Source organism: Episyrphus balteatus, chromosome 3 (assembly GCF_945859705.1).
Source record: "Episyrphus balteatus chromosome 3, idEpiBalt1.1, whole genome shotgun sequence".
In the NCBI taxonomy this organism is placed as follows: domain Eukaryota; kingdom Metazoa; phylum Arthropoda; class Insecta; order Diptera; family Syrphidae; genus Episyrphus; species Episyrphus balteatus.
The window spans coordinates 126,712,827-126,732,486 of NC_079136.1; the positions used below are offsets into that span (position 1 = coordinate 126,712,827).

The window sequence follows — 19,660 nt, forward strand, 5'->3', positions numbered from 1 at the left end:
CCTCTTACTCCTGGATTAGCCGGAAGAAAAAAAATATAAAAAATCAGAAAATGCACGTATATTAAAGTTAGTATGCTATATTAAAGTTAGTAATCTATTCTTTGTTTAATTTTTTGACTTAAGTTGTTTCACCAAATAGATTTTGAGAAATTAAGTTTTAAAGATGAAATTTTGAAAAAAAAAATGTTTACGTTTTTTAATTGATTTTGTATAAAATTTTGCAATATTATGGACATAATTATACCATTAGTTAATGACCTAGTAGTTTTTAGTCAAATACTAAAGACTTAATTCTAATAAATATTAAAGTTCCTAAGAATAACAAAAAAACTGAATCCTACTTTTTTGCCGGGAAACCCAGTTTTTTTTTTTTATTTGCATTAACCTTTTGTAACCCAAGGTCGTAAATTTAAAAATTAATAAGTCAATCGATTGGCCTTTATCTTTAATAAAACACGTATTTTTTAAAAATTCAATAAAGTCATTATTTACTTAGTTATTTCGATATTTTGGGAGTAAAAAAAAGTTTAAATAATTTATTTTTATATAAAAATTCAAAAATTCAAGCAAAAAACTATCTAATATTAATTTTTAGGCACTTTCCTAATATCCAAAAATAAAACCCCGTGGGGTTTACTAACAAAAACTATTTTTTTTTCTGAATTTCGTAGTTTTTATACAAATTTGCTTATTTTCAAAAAAATCCCAACTTTCAACATTAACTGTCAATTAAAAACTATTGCTGCTATTTATTAGAAATTTGAAGTACTATTTCGATAAAGCAATACTTAAAGATTATAATATTAGAAGCTTCAAAAGAAAAAAAAAAATAGTTTGTAGAGCTTTTATGCAATCTTTTTCGGTTTGTTACAGAAATGTCACATGGGGCTACAAGGGGTTAAATTGTTTTATACCTCAAGAATATTGTGTTCAAATCGTAGGTCTCTTGGAGCCAAATTGACCAAGTTATAAGTATTTTAATACTACCCTTAGGAACGTTTTAGTCTTTTAGTCCAGAGTTCAAAACTTTAAATCGTTATCCCCACAACTAATGTTTTCAACGCCGGTGCTCCTCATAACTTCAAAACTACTGCACCGATTCTTTTGAAATTTGGAACACTATTTTTTTTACATATTTTTAAAGGTATCCCTGGAGAAATTTTCTCAATAAAATAATATTTATAAAAATCTATAAGTAAGGGTCGCTTTTGAGGAGTTTTTTTTCAAGGGGTCTTTATTTTCGGGGTGCAAACTTGGGCAAACTTCTGAAATGCAAGTTTGTTCTACATATATTGCAGTTCTATAATGTATAGTTTATGCAATTTTGTGACGTGTTCTGCTATTTTAAAAACACTAATGTTGAAAAAAAAACAACGAAAAAAGTGCAAATTTTTTAACCACTCTGTATGAAAAAATAGAGTTGCATATAGGTACAATTATTTTTTTTATATCATTCAATGTCATTCGATGTCCATATCAAAATTTTTCACCAAAATCACTTTGAAAATTCACTTTTTTTTAAATCGAAAAATCGTTTATTTATTTGTGAGGTGGAGCTTTTCATGGGAAAGGGATGAAACAATCAACAAAATTCGCATTTTCAGCCAGAAATAGACAAGAATTTTACTCAAGTTCTTTCTGTTATTATTCATATACCTATTTTTAAAACTCTTATAGTTTGATTTCCTTTAAGTATGAACTTTAAGTTCTGGGGGGGGGGGGGCACGTGCCCCCGTGCCCCCCCCCCCCTAAATCCGCCTATGGAGAAAACCATACAGAAATCCGCTTAATTTCAATAAAGAATCCGCTTATTTTTAGATCCACCTTAACCGATTTTTTTTAGGTTGTAGGTACAATAAAAACCACTCTATTTCGGCTATTCGTACCAGTTATTATTACTCATTAATAAAAAGGGATTCCCTTTAAATGACGAAATCACTTATCATTTTATTAATCAGATTTTTATATCAAAATCATTCACGTCAGTCATTAGATTAACAATATTTTTAACTAAACCAATATTCGACCTACTCTAAGACTATCCGGCAAGCAAACGTCTTGACTGAAAAAAAAAACCAAACCATGAAATTATATTTTATTTTACCATGGTCTCGATAAATATATACGAGTATTTGCGCTAAATTTGAATATTTTATCAAACAAACATTCCACAGAGTGCACAAAAAAAAAAAAAAAAATAATTAATCAATCATAAAATTCACATGAACTTGACCTTATTTAACTCGAAATATATCAGTTCGAAATATGAACAAAAATCGATAACAGGTATATCATAGATAGATTATAAGGAAATGCCGGCAAAATTGAAAAAAAAAATATTTCCTATAAATTTAATTAATTATATAACGACGCATTACATCCAAAAATATATCTTTTTCTTTTGTTGTTTGTTTACAAATTAAGAAAAACAACAAAAAAGAGAGAGAGAAAAAAAAAGGAATACGATAAATATACCCCTTCAAGGTCGACCAAGTAAAATTTTATTTTTCTCTTTTTTTTTCGTTTTGTTTTAAACTAGTTTTTTATTACTATGTAGCATAACTAACTTTTTTTTTTCTTGATTTTGTTTAACTTGATTTGTTGCTAGAGCTAATCAAAGTCTATATCAAAACATATTAATTAACTATTTAAATAAAAGAGAAAAAAAAAATCTTTCCAAATTATACGAACTACAAAAAGGGTATCAGTTAAAAGTTTAAAAGTTCACTCCATATACAATCAAATTATCGCACAACACTGCTAACAAACTCAGCACCCATCACTATTAAAGTCAAATTAGCAGTATAATAACCGTTTTCAACGAAAAAAAAACGATGATGATGATGGCTTTATGATGGAAAACTTATAGTTTGACCCGATATAGGAATGTCATGTCAGACACTTTATTTTAATGGTCAAAATACCGGTTTTAATTACTAAGTTAAATACCTACCAAAGCTGTTCATTTACCATTATTTGCGGTAGGTGTAATAGCTCAAGTTACGAGTATAATAACCACCTGTCGTAAGGTTATAGTTCCTTTCTAAATTATTGTAAATATTAAATTGGTGGGTTATCGTTTATCGATAATATAATCGATTCTTTTGACGTAAATTCAATATGATGGAGGATGGAGCTGGTGACAACTATTGTTAGTGATTGATTGAAAAAGTAATAGAAGATTGAGAAGAAGTATAATAAAAGATAAACAAATGTAGAAAAAATAGACATGTTCCATTGGAGTAGAAATCTAATACAACAACTACACATTCCTATCTCCTAAGTAAAAATCTACTACTACTCATGAATAAACTACTACCTCCAATGGAATGGGGCTAATGATCGTTCGCTACTGGTAATCGGAGATTCTCCAGTGAGATAAGTTCGAAGGAGTTGTCAAATGATACAAACAAAATTTATGGATTTGTAGTGCATTGGGCTACCAAATAACCAAGGCATATAGTGAACTGTCAACAATTTTTGGGTAAGTTTAGTCAGTATTTTCATGACTGGAAAATGAAAACCTCGTATGATAGCTACATACTTCCTTTTCATTGTTAATAGGTGGGTACATTTAGTCAGTTAAAACTCTTTTTAACGAAAATGACATAATAAGTGTAGGCAAAAATGTCATTAAATTAAAAAAAAAAAATCAAAAAAAAAACAAAAAATTAAAAAATTTATAAAAATTAAGTTGAAACAAGTTAAAAAAATAACAAAACAGAAAATAAAAAAAACAGTCTTTTAATGTAAAAATGTCAGAAACAATTATTAACAATGGCTGAAAAATGTTTTATTTAATTTTAGTACATTTTTAGAATTTTTTCTGACATTTTTGTGTATATTGTTCACACAATTACTTGTAATGTGATTTTTCATTTAAACATGTTTTACTAATCAATATACCTAGGTACATACATTTTTATGGCAAATTTCATAAAGCCCTTTTAAATATTTATCAGGCTTTTACATCCTAAAATGACTTTTGTTCCAAACAAAATAACGTAATTGAAAAGTTTAAAAGCTTGTTAAATATGTATGTCTATGAAATCGGCCATCATAATCTAGAACCGGGAGAATTTCAACACATCATCCTGGCTGATTGAATTTGTCGTATGATAAGCATAAGAAGAGAAGGTATGATCATTAGAATCGCCATTTTACAAAACGGAGTAATAAGTTTTTGACGTTTAATTTGGCAAAGTCAAAAGCAACAACAATTTCCAAGATAAATTTGTTAACAACAACTTCAATAGAGCAGCTGTCAAAAAAAGTCATATTTTTTTCTTTCATCTGACATTTCTCGATACAGACTTTTTTCTCGTGATCATACCTTCTCTTTTTATACCATGTATGATAAATGCTAATATCGCGCAAAACTTAACTTTTGTATGGCCCTGTTTCGATGAAAAATTTAGGCTAGCGTATGTGGCCAGGGATAATGTTCATAGCGGACGTATGCCCCACCTTAATGAAATATATAAATTGCATATATGCATATGCAACATTCTACCCACCCTAAATCCTATTGTATGAGCCGCAGCCTTGTTATTTTTTTTTACAATGAATCTAAAAATTTTAAATTGTTTTCCATTTTTTTTAAACAAAATGATGGAGTTTTATTACATTTGAGTGGGACATAAGTCCATAGTCAAATTGTGAAGTTATGTCCCACTGGCGATTATGAACGTATGTACTTGCGCCATCTAGTAAGGTTAAGGAAGATATGAAACGCTCATGCAACCTCTAAAACCTCTTAAAAAGTTTATAGGTGATTAAATAAGGAACTATTACCACTATAAGGAACTATTGCCACTATTACCCTATAACTGTATATAGAACTATCCCTTTATTTTATTATTTAAAGTGGACTCGCGCAAGCTGGGTATAATTATAATTCCAGGGACAATTAAAAACCAATAAACAATAATCATTACACATGTATCATGTTAAAGAAATTATGCAGAATAAATTTGATGTAATACTTTATTACTAAGAATTCAATAAAAAAACATTGATTTTTTTTGCTTTGCTTAAAGAAAAACAATATTGTTACATTGCTATCATTTGTTGCTATCAACTAAAGTGTATTATATACATAATTCAACTAAATTCTTGTTTATACAATGTGTTTAATTGGATTTTTTTTTCTAAATTTAAAAAAATCTACAATTTAGTATATGTAATGTATATTTATCAAATTACGTTTCGGAATGTGAACTAATTACACAAACTTCTGTTGACGGAAATGCGCAATGCAATTTCTATAAAAATTGATGTTTTGATGATACACAAACAATAACAAAACCTTGTTTGTCCTAAATTATATAAGAAGTTTGTCATTGAAATTGATTTAGGAAATATCTATGAACTTTTTTTCTTTCCTGAATTCCAATTGATATAAATTTGGGAACGTTACTTTGGAGATTTATTATACAATTTATTAGTTAAATTAAGTAAACAACAAATGGTGAAGACTTAAATGAATAAGAAGTGAAACGCATTAAAACGCACGATTTCGGAAGTTTGGTGACAAGCCACCACCACCGCTTGTTGATATATTTTAGTGTAAAAACCTTGAGAATTTTATTTTGATCACTCAAATGCAGAGAATATCTGGCTGATTCACGTACTAAATGTTGTTTAAATTCAAGGTGATTCGGTAAAGATGAAACAAAAGAATGCGAAAAATAAAATTTCACTAGAAAAACAGACAGGTCATATCTGAAAATTTACATTCCACAATTTTTGTTGTTGAAAAATTATGTCAAATGATAAATTTTATCGTCTCTGTTGGTTTTTTCATCATTTTTGTAATGTTTTGCATGATTTGGCGAAAACTGTGAAAATGTCAAACAATTTGCGGATGTCACTCCCGTGGAATTTCTTAAATACAATTGGATAATAGATACGTTCCACAATTTGTTTCGTATTTAAATGTAGAATGTATTAGATTTTCATGTCAAAAAACCATGATAGACAAACTCAAAGTTGGAGTAAATTTCACCTGTTCACCTCTCGTGTAATAGAAATGAATACATTCCACAATTTATTATAAATAATTGAGTATTCAATTAAAAATGTCGTTTGCGTGGAAATTTTATAATATGTAACATTCCACGGCCCTTTTTCTCAGTGAATGCTGCACAGAGAAAAATATGACCCGCTAAAAACTAAGAGATTGCCATATTGTTTTACCGTCCATACATTTCATAAGGAAATCTTATTAAAATCAACGATTAATAAGGTTTTTTTAAGGAGATTTCTTATTATTTTTATAGAGAAAATCTTATTAAAATTTGACTGAAAAGTTGATTTTTTTTGCAACTTAGCAATAGAACAAAAATCGCGATCAATATTTTCATGGCAGGTTGGTTCAGGTGGTAAGGTGGGCGACTAATGATTTGAAGTCTCCAGTTCGATTCCCAGCCTGGTCATCGTTTTTTTTATTTTTTTGCAGATTTTAAAACAATAAGGAAAACCCGATTGTTTTAATAAGGTTTCCTTCTTGGATGAAAACCATAGAGAAATCTTATTGTTTTTGTTCTATTTTATGTGGTCTATTTTTCTCTGTGTGGGTGTTTGGAGATTTTTCAATGCTGTTATACTGCATAAGTTGGTAATATGGCCTGTGGAACGTATTCATTTTTGTAATTTCAGTGGATTCCCATTCATCCAAGCTGAGTTTAATAGGTAAAATTAAATTTTTTTTAAACACTTGCTATTTATTTATTCTTCACGGTAGAAAAAATTTTCATTTTTCAATTTTTGTGGATTTTTTACACTACGTTCCACTCCATTTTCCGTAGAATTCCTCAAAACTGATACCGAGCAACAATTTCTTTAATATACATAATCTTCAATGATGGATTTGTATGGTTCTTCGAACTTGTTTTCATTCAATTTCCATTACAATTACTGTTTTATTTTTTAAATACAAATTGTAATGCGTATATTAAGATTAAAATAGACAGTTTGGAAAGCTTTGATGTAACCTAGTTTATTACAAAGATGACTCTCAGTTCAACTACACTACTTGTAGTGCTATTTACAGAATTTGTTATCATTTTTTTTTTTTTTTATTATTTATTATGTAATCTTTCGTTTGTGGATTACCAGTCCATGAACATTATTATATTTAATTTTTGTGGAATCAATAAGATGTTTGCCAAGTTGTGACTTTTGGGACAAAAAAAGGACAAAAGGTATGTACTCAATAGGTTAGCAATACGTACTGAATCCTGACTTTTTTGTGCACAGTACAAACTTACTTAAAAATTTAAGGGAAATACTTTTATGTAATGAGTACAAATTTTTGTGTACTGAATATTGTCTTTTATTTGGTGCGTAGAGGTTTTAAAGGTAAATACAAATTTGTATGAATTCAGTACAGACTTGTATGTGTTCGGTGCAGTTCAAATTTAAATTTACTTAGACAAATTTACTTAAAGGACAAAGGGTTTGTACTCAATAGGTTAGCAATACGTGCTGAATCCTGACTTTTATGTGCACAGTACAGGCTTTATGAACTAAAATTTTAAGGGAACTACTTTTATGTACTGAGTACAAATTAAGTGTACTGAGTATTTTCTTTTAGTTCGTGAGTAAGGGATTTAATGTACTAAATACAAACTTTTGTGAACTCAGCAAAGACTTGTATGTATTGAATGCTGTACAGATTTAAATTTATTTAGATAGCTATGAATATTACTATACTGTACTGTAATGTTGGATACTGTACTGTGCTGTACTAATGGATACTGAACAAAAATTAATTCACCTCATTCTATTTTCAATAACTTTAAGTTGAAAAAAAAACTTCTTAAAGAAACAATCTGTTGGTTTTTGTTGTGAAAAAAAAAACGAAAACAAAATAAACCAAGCCCAACGATTGGATACAGTAAAACCCATATATCACCACATCAGTTAAGTCCACTAATCGGTTAGTATCACATTATCAGTTGGCATAAATTTATAAAAAGAAGATAACTTTTACGGTTTAAATTGTTCATTACAATCGGATACAGGTACAACCCGCTTATAGTCAAATTTTCTAGTTCTTTTATTCATGTGATTTTTAAGCGGGTTTGACTGTTTTTTTTTTTCCAAACTTAACAAAAATAAATAATAAATCCAAAGTTCATGACACCTTCGCGCTTCCCAATAAAAATGTAGGACAATCAAAAATTTATTCGCAAGCTCGCATTTTTCGTTTCAGTTTTATATAATTTAATGTCCCAATTCAATTGTGACGAATAAAAAAAAAAAAGAAATTGTAAACGCATTCAATTTATAAAGTTTCGTATTATTCTTTGTCATTATTTTTTTTTTTAAATATTTCCAAACAATCCAAAGTGCATTGTGAGCTAATTAACTAATATAAGATTCTAAATCATTAGCTTTGAAAAACAAAAAATGACACACGTTAAAATGCAAATCTCTTCTGATTAATTACTATAATACAAAACCATGGGGTCTAATCGTCTAATCATTTGAGGCACAATTGAGCGTAATTAAATTAGCTGACATTTATTACTAATATCGATTAAAAAAAAAAAAGATTCTTATAAAAGTGATTAATCAACCATCTATAAAAATGAATAACTTATTGACTCTCTAAAGGTTATTCATAAATTCAAGCACAGGTACAAAAAAAAAAAAAAAAACGTTTAAGTGTTTAAACGTTTCTAAATGTGTTACATGATTGGAAACCCTGGTCAGTTTTGCTTCTGTTTTAATTTGATTGAAATAATCAAACTGAATGATTAATTACTATAGACAAAAACTCGTCTAATTAAGGATATAAAGTTATGAACTGTTTGAAAAAAAAAAAAAAACAAAATAGAAAAATGTTTCCTTCAAATAATAACAAATTAAATTTATTAATATTTAATAACTTTCAAAACGATTGTAATAAGATAGATTATAAACGTTTAAAAACAACAATGAAACAAAAAAAAACTATTTAGCTATCTTTCTATGCTAATTTTAACTTTAAGAAATTTTCCACTGTCGCAGATTTTGCTAAATGAAAAGGAATTTATTTATTCCTGTTTTTTTTTTTTTAATTTAAGATACCTACCTACATTTATCATATAAAAAAAATAATAATAATAATAAAATATGAAACAAAACGGTTGTCAACCGAGCCTCCGGGTGGTCAGATTTAAATTTTGTTAAACAATTTTTGAAATCATATAAACTGACAAGTTTATTCATTAAGAGACAGTTTTTCAGTGCCAGAACATTCTGGTGTCGGGGTTAATTAAAGATTTAACTCATCAATTTTAAATGTTATTAAACAAATCATAAATTGAATCATTTTTTTCGAAGACGGCTTCGACGATTTCGATTAAATTTATTGTACGTAATAGTCTTTATATATTCTAAATAAACTGTGATTTTAGATTTCTCAAAAAAATCGGATTGAGGAAATATGGCGTTGCCGTTTTACGCGAAAAAAAACTAATTTTATTTAAAATGTTTAAACGAATATTTTTTACTATTTTAATACAATAAATTTTAATAAAAATAAAATAAAAAATATCATAATTTATAAATAAAATCAAACAAAAAATTTAGTCGACTCCCTTTAAGTCGAATTTTCACGGGACTTAAAAATTTGATTTGAGTAGAAAGAGATTAAATAAAGGATGGTTGAGGTTTGGATTCGAACCCAGACCTCTGGCGTGCAAGTCTATCGCACCTACTATTGCGCCAAGTGCTAACATGCAACAACAATACAAATTTAGGAAGTTTTAAATTAATAAACTAGCGGAAAAAATTAAGGGATCAAACAAAAATTCCAATTTTTTTGAGTTTTTAAAAATGGTCGTATAGAATTTATAAAAAAACGATTTTAAAGCTCGAACTTCCTAGTTTTGAGATCTTACGATAAAAAAAGTTTGAAGTTATGTAGGTAGGTACCTTTCCCGGTTATTTTTTTTTTTTTGTTTAAAAACTTGGAAAAAATTTAGTTTGATCCCTTTTTTTCCGCTTTTACTTCTAAAGCTTGCCTTTTCTTAATAGTAAAGTAAAAAAAAAAAAACAAACCATAACTACAAGGTCGCTGTATCTAACCAAGAATTAACAAAATAGCCCAGGGAAATTAGTAATTTAAATCGCATTTTTCGCGGGACAAAATTTTTTTCATGGAATGTGTTCGGGTGGTTGTCCTTATCATAAAAGTCAATTTGTTGGGAAAATTGGAGGTTGGGAACAGCCGCCATCTTGGAAAAGAGATTGGTAGCGTTTTTATTGAATAGCTCCATTGTTATTCATTTTAACAGAAAATGACAAAGGTAGGACTTATTAACAATAAAATTATCTAAACAATGATATACAAAACAATTCCGTGAGTTGATTAAATAAAATTTTATAGTTGGTCAAAGTGCGGGTTTGTATCGCAAGGTTGGGACAAAATGACATTTTTTCATATATCTGACGAACTTTTGATTTGTTTGGATAATTCTTCAAGAATGTATTATAGTACTTATAATTACCTATAAAATGAGCCCACAATCGTTATTGTAACCATCGTATTGTAGAAGTAATCTAACTCCGAAACTCTCCATGTACTAGTCAAAAGTGAGAAAAAAGCTAGTTTTTTGCTAGTAGGCCGAGAAAATTTTGGGAGTAGAGGTATAACCAAAATATAAGTAGGTACGCAGTTTTGCTGCCATACTCGTGTTAATGTCGATTTCAAAGGTCTGACAACTCTAATTTTGGGCTTTATACGGTTTTTGGGGGGTTAAATAACTTAAATTTTCCAGTTAACGTGAATGGGCTAAATTTGTACTATTTGAAATTATAAATATACAAGCTGATGCTCTATTATTTTTCCTAAATCTGGACACCTTAATCTCGGCTATGGGGTTAATAGAACTCACGATATAAGCTTTTTTAACTAACCATATCAGGCTTTTCAATTCAAATAAACAAACAAAAATCGAAACAAAAAAGCCTCTAAAACATAATCGTATAAACGGCTTATATCTTGAGTTCTATTGGTCACATCCTCAAGATTGGGGTGTCTAGATTTAGGAAAAATAATAGGGAATCAGCTTGTATATTTATAATTTCAAATAGTATAAATTTAGCCCATTCACGTTAACTGGAAAACTTACGTTATTAAACCCCCCAAAAACCGTATAAAGCCCAAAATTAGAGTTGTCAGACCTTTGAAATCGACATTAACACGAGTATGGCAGCAAAACTGCGTACTTATATTTTGGTTATACCTCTACTCCCAAAATTTTCTCGGCCTACTAGCAAAAAACTAGCTTTTTTCTCACTTTTGACTAGTACATGGAGAGTTTCGGAGTTAGATTACTTCTACAATACGATGGTTACAATAACGATTGTGGGCTCATTTTATAGGTAATTATAAGTACTATAATTCATTCTTGAAGAATTATCCAAACAAATCAAAAGTTCGTCAGATATATGAAAAAATGTCATTTTGTCCCAACCTTGCGATACAAACCCGCACTTTGACTAACTATAAAATTTTATTTAATCAACTCACGGAATTGTTTTGTATATCATTGTTTAGATAATTTTATTGTTAATAAGTCCTACCTTTGTCATTTTCTGTTAAAATGAATAACAATGGAGCTATTCAATAAAAACGCTACCAATCTCTTTTCCAAGATGGCGGCTGTTCCCAACCTCCAATTTTCCCAACAAATTGACTTTTATGATAAGGACAACCACCCGAACACATTCCATGAAAAAAATTTTGTCCCGCGAAAAATGCGATTTCATGCCCATATTTTGACTAATTGCCCTGAGCTAAAACTAAAGAAGAAAAAACACGATTTCTAGTAAATTGCTTTAAAACATCTTAAATATGCATAAATCATCAAACATATTCCAAATATGGAATCAAATCATTAATTAAAAAATATACACTTTTTCGATCCTAAATTGTTCTTTAAATGGTCAATGAAATAATATTGTCAAATGGCTTTTGATTGATTAGGTTTGCTTTTGTTTACCTGCGATGGAACATTCTGCATAAATCAGTAAATATTTTATTTTTTAATCAAGTTAGAGTTATGTATGTTTGTTGGTTATAATTATTTTTTGCAAACAACAATATTTTATATTTTTTATTTAAATTTTTTTGTTTAATTGTTGTTGTTGATTTTTATGAGATTTTATTTATTTGGTGAAGTTGACCTTGTGTTTAGAATTTCGTAGCGAAATGCCGCCTAGAGATTTTTTTTTTGCAGCTGTTTTGATTTTTTTTTTTATTACGTTTTTTTTTAACATTCAACATTATTTTATTGGTTCTTTGGAAGTATGTATTATTATCAAACAACTTGTACCACCAGTTTTATCTAATAAACATGAGTCAGAATATACTCGTAGTAATAAGTCTTATAAAGTAGATTTTGTCTTGTTTTTCTTTTTTAAGTATAGGTACATTAGTTGAATTGATAATGTATTTTCAATTTTTTTTTTTTTGAGAATCTTGCTTTTTTACGTACGATTAATAGGGGATTTGTCCGATTTTTGCAAACTCATTTAAAAACAACAACAATATTGCAAAAAAAATTAGTTTGCCTAGTCACTGTTGTGAATTTTAAATATTTTAAAAACAAGTTCATTGCCATTTTTATGTCTTATTTTATTAGGATAACATCAATTTACATTATTCCTACCTCAATTTTTACCAACTTTTTTGTAGTCATTAGGGACGCCATACACGTTAAGTTCAAATTCGGGTATTTTCCTATTCTTTAACCTCAAAAGAAAAATCCCCATTATAATCTTTAAAGAAGATAAAGCTCGTTTGCAGTAAGACAAATTGATGTTCAAATATCAAGATTGAAGGTTACAATTTTTTTTTGCCAATATTTAGTTAAAAATTCATTTGGAAATTGGTACGCTTGAAAATAAATATGCTGAGTGAATTTTTGGTAATTATTCACTTATATACTAAATCTAAAGCGATTCTACTAATTTTCAAGACTCCTTATATCTTAGAAATTAGTCATTCTTAGAAACTGAATTTTCTGAAGTTTTTCGGCACTAAAAAAAACTGTGTAGAAAAAAAAATAAAACGCACGAATTGGTCGCCGAACTTGCTCTTAGAATTCAAGTTGCTTAAATTTTTAAAACTTCAAAAAGCTTAAAAACAAAAACGCAACTTGATTTCTTTAGTACACAGAGAAAAAACTAAAACTAAACTAAAAAAAAACTGTGTAGACAAAAAATAAAACGCACGAATTGGTCGCCGAACTTGCTCTTAGAATTCAAGTTGCTTAAATTTTTAAAACTTCAAAGAGCTTAAAAACAAAAACGCAACTTGATTTCTTTAGTACCTACACGGAGAAAAAAGGGCACCTTAAAAATAACATGATGCCCACCTTAAATCCCACTCGCCTTACGATTTCCGCTTGAAATAATTGGAATCCGCTTAAATTCTATTAAATTTAAGGTGAACTTAATTTCGTTTTAATAAGAATTTTCATCTTAAAAAAAAAAAAAAACTAAAAAATTTAAAATCATCGTCAGACTTCAGCTTTACTATCATACTTATTTCCAACAATGAGATGGGTTGATATTAAAGCACTCGCCTAGTTGCCCAACAGCTGTAGGATCGATCCCCAGTGGCTGTCAGTTTTTTTTTTTTAATTTATTTTTTATAATGTTTCCACATAAAAATAAGATGATTTTCCGCTTAAATTAAGTGGATTTCAAATTAGCACATTCAAAAAATTAAGAAGATTTTTCCGCTTAATTTAAAACCGAACAGTTATAGGATCGAGCCTTCTATTTTTTTCTTAATTAAAATATTTCCATAAAAATAAGATGATTTTCCGCTTAAATTAAGTGGATTTCTTTTAAATTTGCACATTCAAGAAATAAAGAAAATTTTTCCGCTTAATTTAAAACCGAACAGTTATAGGATCGATCCCCAGTGGCTGTTAGTTTTTTTTTTCATTTATTCAAATGTTTCCACAACAAAACAAAATAATTTTCTGCTTAAAATAAGTGGATTTCTTTTAAATTTCCACACTCAAGAAATTAAAATGATTTGTCAGCTTAATCAAAGACCGAACAGTTGTAGGATCGATCCCCAGTTATTTTTTTTTTTTTTTAATAAAAGGTTTCCATATGAAAATAAGATGATTTTCCGCTTAAATTAAACGTATTTCTTTGCCCATTCAAGAAATTACGAAGATTTTTCCTCTAAATTTAAGATGGAAGTCATCTTGGCAAAAAACTGTGCAGAAATCTGCTTAATTTAATACGGAATCCGCTTGTTTTTAGGTGGTATTTTTTCTCCGTGTAGTATGGTTAGTTCGATGAACTGGGTTCAAATACGATGGCAATCATCTAGGCATTTGTTTCTCCTGAAAGTAATGGATAAATCCTGCAATAGTCTCTGTTTTGCCGCATGTGGAACGTATTTAATTTTATCATTCCATATTAAATATAAAATTATCAAACTGCAACAAAGTCACATCTATTGCCAATTTTACTAAAAGCTTCTACCTGTCATGTCAAATCACTCAACCTTTACCTAACCCAATAAACATCATAGTAAACCAACCTGCTCCTAAGCTTGAACTTTAACTCACCAATTCAACGAAAATTATATTTCCGTCATGCCATATCGCATTATTAAAGCATACACCCCCATATAATTAACTTAAATCTTAACAAACCTATGGCAATCATTTACAATGTTAACCAGATTCCGAATGGAAAAACTATAGGTATACAAAATTGCATTAATTGGCTTAAGCTTTCTTCTTCCTGCTTAGCACGCGATTTAAGCGTCACAACAATAATTTTTTTTTCCCAACCTCTCATCAACATCTAGAATTAGAGCTACATGTAGATTTGTTTTTCATCATGTTTCTATCTACGTTCCATAAACCAAAGATACAAATTACAAACTCCAACTTATACGTCACATCAAGTCCAGCTTGACGGAAAAAAACTAGCTACGCAAATTACCAAAGAGAAAGAGCGAACAACTAAACACTAAACCGACCGACGACGATCGACGACGACGACGGATTCCCCTTACTAAAAAACTGACAGAGAGATACTAGTTTGTATTTACACAACTTTATACAAGCTACTATACCTACTGTGATATTCTTTAGCTAAAATGAATCAGTGTTTATCTGTAAGATACCCCTTTCACGATCTATCTATACGAGCGAGGGTTCATTTACTTTGTGCAAAAAAGAATAAAAAAAAAAAATAATAGAGGGAAAGAACAAACTGACCAACAGCAACAACAAGTAGTGGTCAGATTCACTCTAGACTAGACTTAAGAAGCTCTACTATAATACAGCATACGACTTGACTTGACTTAATACAAAAGGTTCCTTTCTTATCTTACCTGTCGCCCAGTCACCTGAAGGGGTTTCATTCATAACTGAACATCGTTAACGATCAGACGAACTTTGCGAAAAGCTCTCGTTCTTAACATTTTTTTTTTTATAAAAATCTTAAAGTCATTCCGTTCGGTTAGATATTTTTTTCGTTAGTGTTTTTAAATAAAAACAAAATTAAAAATAAACACAAAAAATAAAACGAATTTAAATTTATAAAACGTAACGTAACGGATGAAGTAGATTTTTTAAATTGTATTTTTCAATTAAAAACAAAAAAATATATATCAATTTATTAAAATAAAATAAATAAAAAAAACACAAGTGAATGTAAACTATATAAACGAAAGAAAAAAATATATAAAATGAATCAATAAGAATTAAAAGTTAACAAAAATATAGTTGTGAAAATAAAAACATAGAACAAAAAGTGAACAAGTGATTAATCCTTAAATAAGTTTAAAACTTTAAATAAAAAAAAAAATATGAAGGAATTAACAAAATACTTTAACAGGCGTTATAGTGCCGTTAGTACACAAGATGAAAATAATCAAATACACCATCAACCTGCAGAGAAACGTAGAAAAAGCCTTAATCCGAATCGTTCATTGAATCAAGGATTCAATATTGTAGATTCGTTTTTTAGCGAACGCGTTGAAGGCAAACGGACAAGAGTTCCGAAATGTAAGTTTAAGATTTTTTTTTTGTGTTTTATTTAAATTTATCCATTATACACATTCTGTGAAATATATTTTTCATGACTAATATAGTTTTTGGTGTTAGGTGAAATATGAAGGAAAAATTATGTGAAAAACTTAACAAAAAAAAAAAATTGTGAAGACAAGTTTTGAACTGAAAATCCACATAAAGTGAGATGAATTTTTTATTTATAATGTGTTGAGATGAAGCGAAAAATGCATGGAAAATGTGGGCATTTTTTAAATTTCACGGACTTAAAAAAAAATGTGAAATGTTACTTTTTCATTTTATCATCTTTTCTGATTTTTTTGTATGTCTTCGTGAAAATGTAAAGACTAGATGGAAAAGTGAAAAAATTGATATTTTCAAAAATTTGTCATTATTTTCAGCACATTTCTTAAGAATTGTTAAATGTGCAACTTGAAGTAAGCATTTTTGAAAAATGTGTTTCATGATATCACGTGGAACCGAAGAAAAAAATAAGTGAAAAGTTTCTTGAAATGGTGCGTGTTTTAAATTTTGATGGTTTTCTTACAAATTCCGTGAATTTTTCAAGGAATAAAGTTCAATTTTCAAATTTCACGTGAAAATTTAATTTGAATTTCCACATTTTTTTTTTAAATTGTAGTTTTTGGAAAAAAAATTACGAATATTTTATTTTCGGATTTTTAAAGCTTTTTTATTCGATTTCTTTCAGACTTAAAGTCGTGAAATGAATGAGAATATAGCTTATAAATTTTGTAAATAAAAATACACCTTAGGCATGAAGTAAAATCTTAATTAAGAATATTCCAAAACAAATAATTCTAGACGACATTTTTTCTTGTTTTAATCACAAAGTAGTATTTTTTTTTTATTCCTCAGTGAAATTTTTTTGTGCATTAAATAAAATTTATTGTACAACTATTTCTTTTAATAGAATTAAGGAATTTCAACTAAAGTTGAATATTTTTCACGATGAGCAATCTGTGCAAATATTTTATTCTCTTAGAATTTGTTCACCCCTCGTGAAATTAAAAATAAAATTGTGCCAAAAAATTTAACACGCGATGCGATTAATATTTTATTTTAAATTTCACGAATACAAAATTCACGAAGTGAAAATTTTATTTGTGTAAAAATGTTATTGAGAACTCTCGTGAAATGATGTTTGAATTACTTGCCCAAAATTTTTATACTTTTCCACTCAAAAGATTTTTTTAAACTAATTTAAAGTGAAATTAAAACATTGGAAGCAAAAATTTGCTAAGTAATTTATTATTTGTGAAAAATCTGTCAAGGCATGAATCATGTTCGAAAACTTCCCCTGAAACGTTCACATTTTAAATTTCGCAGCAAGTGAAAAATAGATGAAAAAATCTACTTACTTAAAAAAAGATGAAAAAATCAGCAAATAATTTTTTTTTAATGAAGGTAATATTTTTAATGAAAGAAATTCTTTTTCTGTTTTTTTTTTTTTTTTTTTTTTAATTGAAATTCATTTACCTACATCATTCCAAAATTAGTTGCAATACAAAGTAGAACATTATGAAGGACAGAACAAAAACGACAAAATAAAATGTTAAAGAAATGCGTGTATTTGCATTTTATTTCTTATACTTTTTTTTTTTTTTTTTCATTAAAATAAAAAGAATACTAGAGTCTAGAGTCAGCTAAAATCAAATTGAATACAAAAAAAAAAGCAAGAAAAAAATGTAGCAATTGACTTTTGCTTCTGATGTTGATGATTGGTTGGGTTGGTTGTTGTGTTAACAAAAATATTTCTACCAGTTTTACTAAAAAAAAACAAGCCTGATAATGGACGGAATTTTTTCTTTCATTTTACTAAAAACTGGTTGCAAAATAATAATTATACCAAGCGCAAGATAAACACCATGGTCAAGTTCAAGGATCCTACTACAGTCTTCAGTAGGTAATCAACTATGTTTTCTATGTTTATTATGTTTCTTGTGTTATGCATTTGAAAACAACAAAGTTGTTTGCAGGTTTTTAATCGAAGATATAATAGGAACTTGTAAATAGTTTATCGTGTCAGTTAGATTAAAAATTAAAAAGAACCAGTTAAAGGTATTCATTAATTGTTTCATTGGAATAAAATAAAAGAAAACTTTGCATAAGACTATGGAAAATTACGCTGAATCAAGAAAAGCAAGGTCTCAAGAAGTTCAACTGTTTCTTTTGTATATAGAATTTGCAGATGCATTTTTTTTTTTTTGCTTCCGCAGAAGAGAGAAATGTATGACGGTTGCTTTTATAATGTTAAAGTTTTTCTTTTCAGAACACGTAGTCACATTTAAAGCGTAATCCATCAGTTAAAAATATTGTATTTTAAAAATTTTCTTTCTATTTTTGATTAAGAAGAAAGTCTTTCGTTGAGTTTTAAACCGGAATTCTGTTTAAAATTCTGAATAAAAACTATCACAAATTCGTTTGCAATGAATAGTTCAGGTGAGAATATGTTCTACAAATTTTATACGCAACACTTTTTGAAGGCTTTTATAATTTGAAAGTTTTTTTTTTGGCGGAAAACAGTATTTTCTACATATTTTGACCTTGACCTTATTTTTTTTACAAAAATTTTATATTGTAAAAATTATTATTATTTTAAAAATTATGTTGGACAAAGGTTTAACAAACATAATTTATACATGGAGAAAAAAAAGACCCACCTAAAATCAAGCGGATTTCCTATTAAATTAGGCGGATTTCTGCATGGTTTTTTGCCAAGATGACTTCCGTCTTAAATTAAGCGGACAAAACTTCTTTATGAATTTCTTGAATGTGCAATTGGGTTCCAATAATTGGAAATTTTTAGCTTTAAGGTTTTGATACATCAGTTTTAATAAAACAAAGTCTTTTAAAGTTCAAATCGCTAAGGACTCAGCAATTTTGGACATTCATTAGACTAGTAGTAAATGTACTAGATTATCTACTTCTGAGTGAACTTACACCTTCAAAGTAAAAGGGCTAACAGCTTCGACAATAAAACGCAAAATACAAATTAAATATTTTTGAAAATAAAATGTAATAGATGAGGTCCCAAATAATGCGTTCAAAATCATAATTTTATTGATTTTAATGTCAATACAATTTATTGGAGTATAATATAGGACATAATTTAAAAAAAACAACAAAACTCTTAACATTGTTTCTTATCTTATAAGTTATAACACAGACAAGAAACTAGAACAATGCAATTAAGGTGTCATCGCCTTACTTTTACGTGAGATAATAAATTCTTTTAAGCTTTTACACTGTACTAGCTGATGTTTGGATGGTTGATTGGCTTATCTATACGTATTCTAGCCGAACTCCAACCCTTCCAATATTTAACTTCCTGCTTAAATTTTTCTTTAAATTCTTTGTCATAACATTGACTTACATCAGTCGCTTGAGATTTTTTGTACAAAATGGAGCCGAAAATATTATTTTATAAGATTTTCTCAATAAAAGGTAAATTACAATCAGGTTAAAGTTTAAGCAAATTTAATTTTTTAATTTTTATAATTTCACAAAAAAAAAAACTAGTACATTTTTTGTTATAAATCAAATTTAAAAATATAATTAAATCATTCTATTTCTATAAAAACAATAGAATT

The 19,660-nt window shown here is 28.2% G+C and overlaps 1 protein-coding gene across 2 annotated transcripts in view; it reads left to right on the forward strand.

The window, feature by feature from the left end:
• The window catches only part of LOC129916857 (scavenger receptor class B member 1), a 55,171-nt gene that overhangs the window by 5,478 nt on the left and 30,033 nt on the right, over positions 1-19,660 (forward strand). Inside the window, exon 1 of one of the 2 annotated variants that reach the window (XM_055997046.1) lies at positions 14,502-16,046. The exons of the other annotated variant lie outside the window; for it this stretch is intronic. Coding sequence (XP_055853021.1) covers positions 15,848-16,046 — 199 coding nt within the window. The 5' untranslated portion in view covers positions 14,502-15,847. Of the gene's footprint in view, positions 1-14,501; positions 16,047-19,660 lie in introns of those variants that run through there. 2 annotated transcript variants of the gene reach the window in all.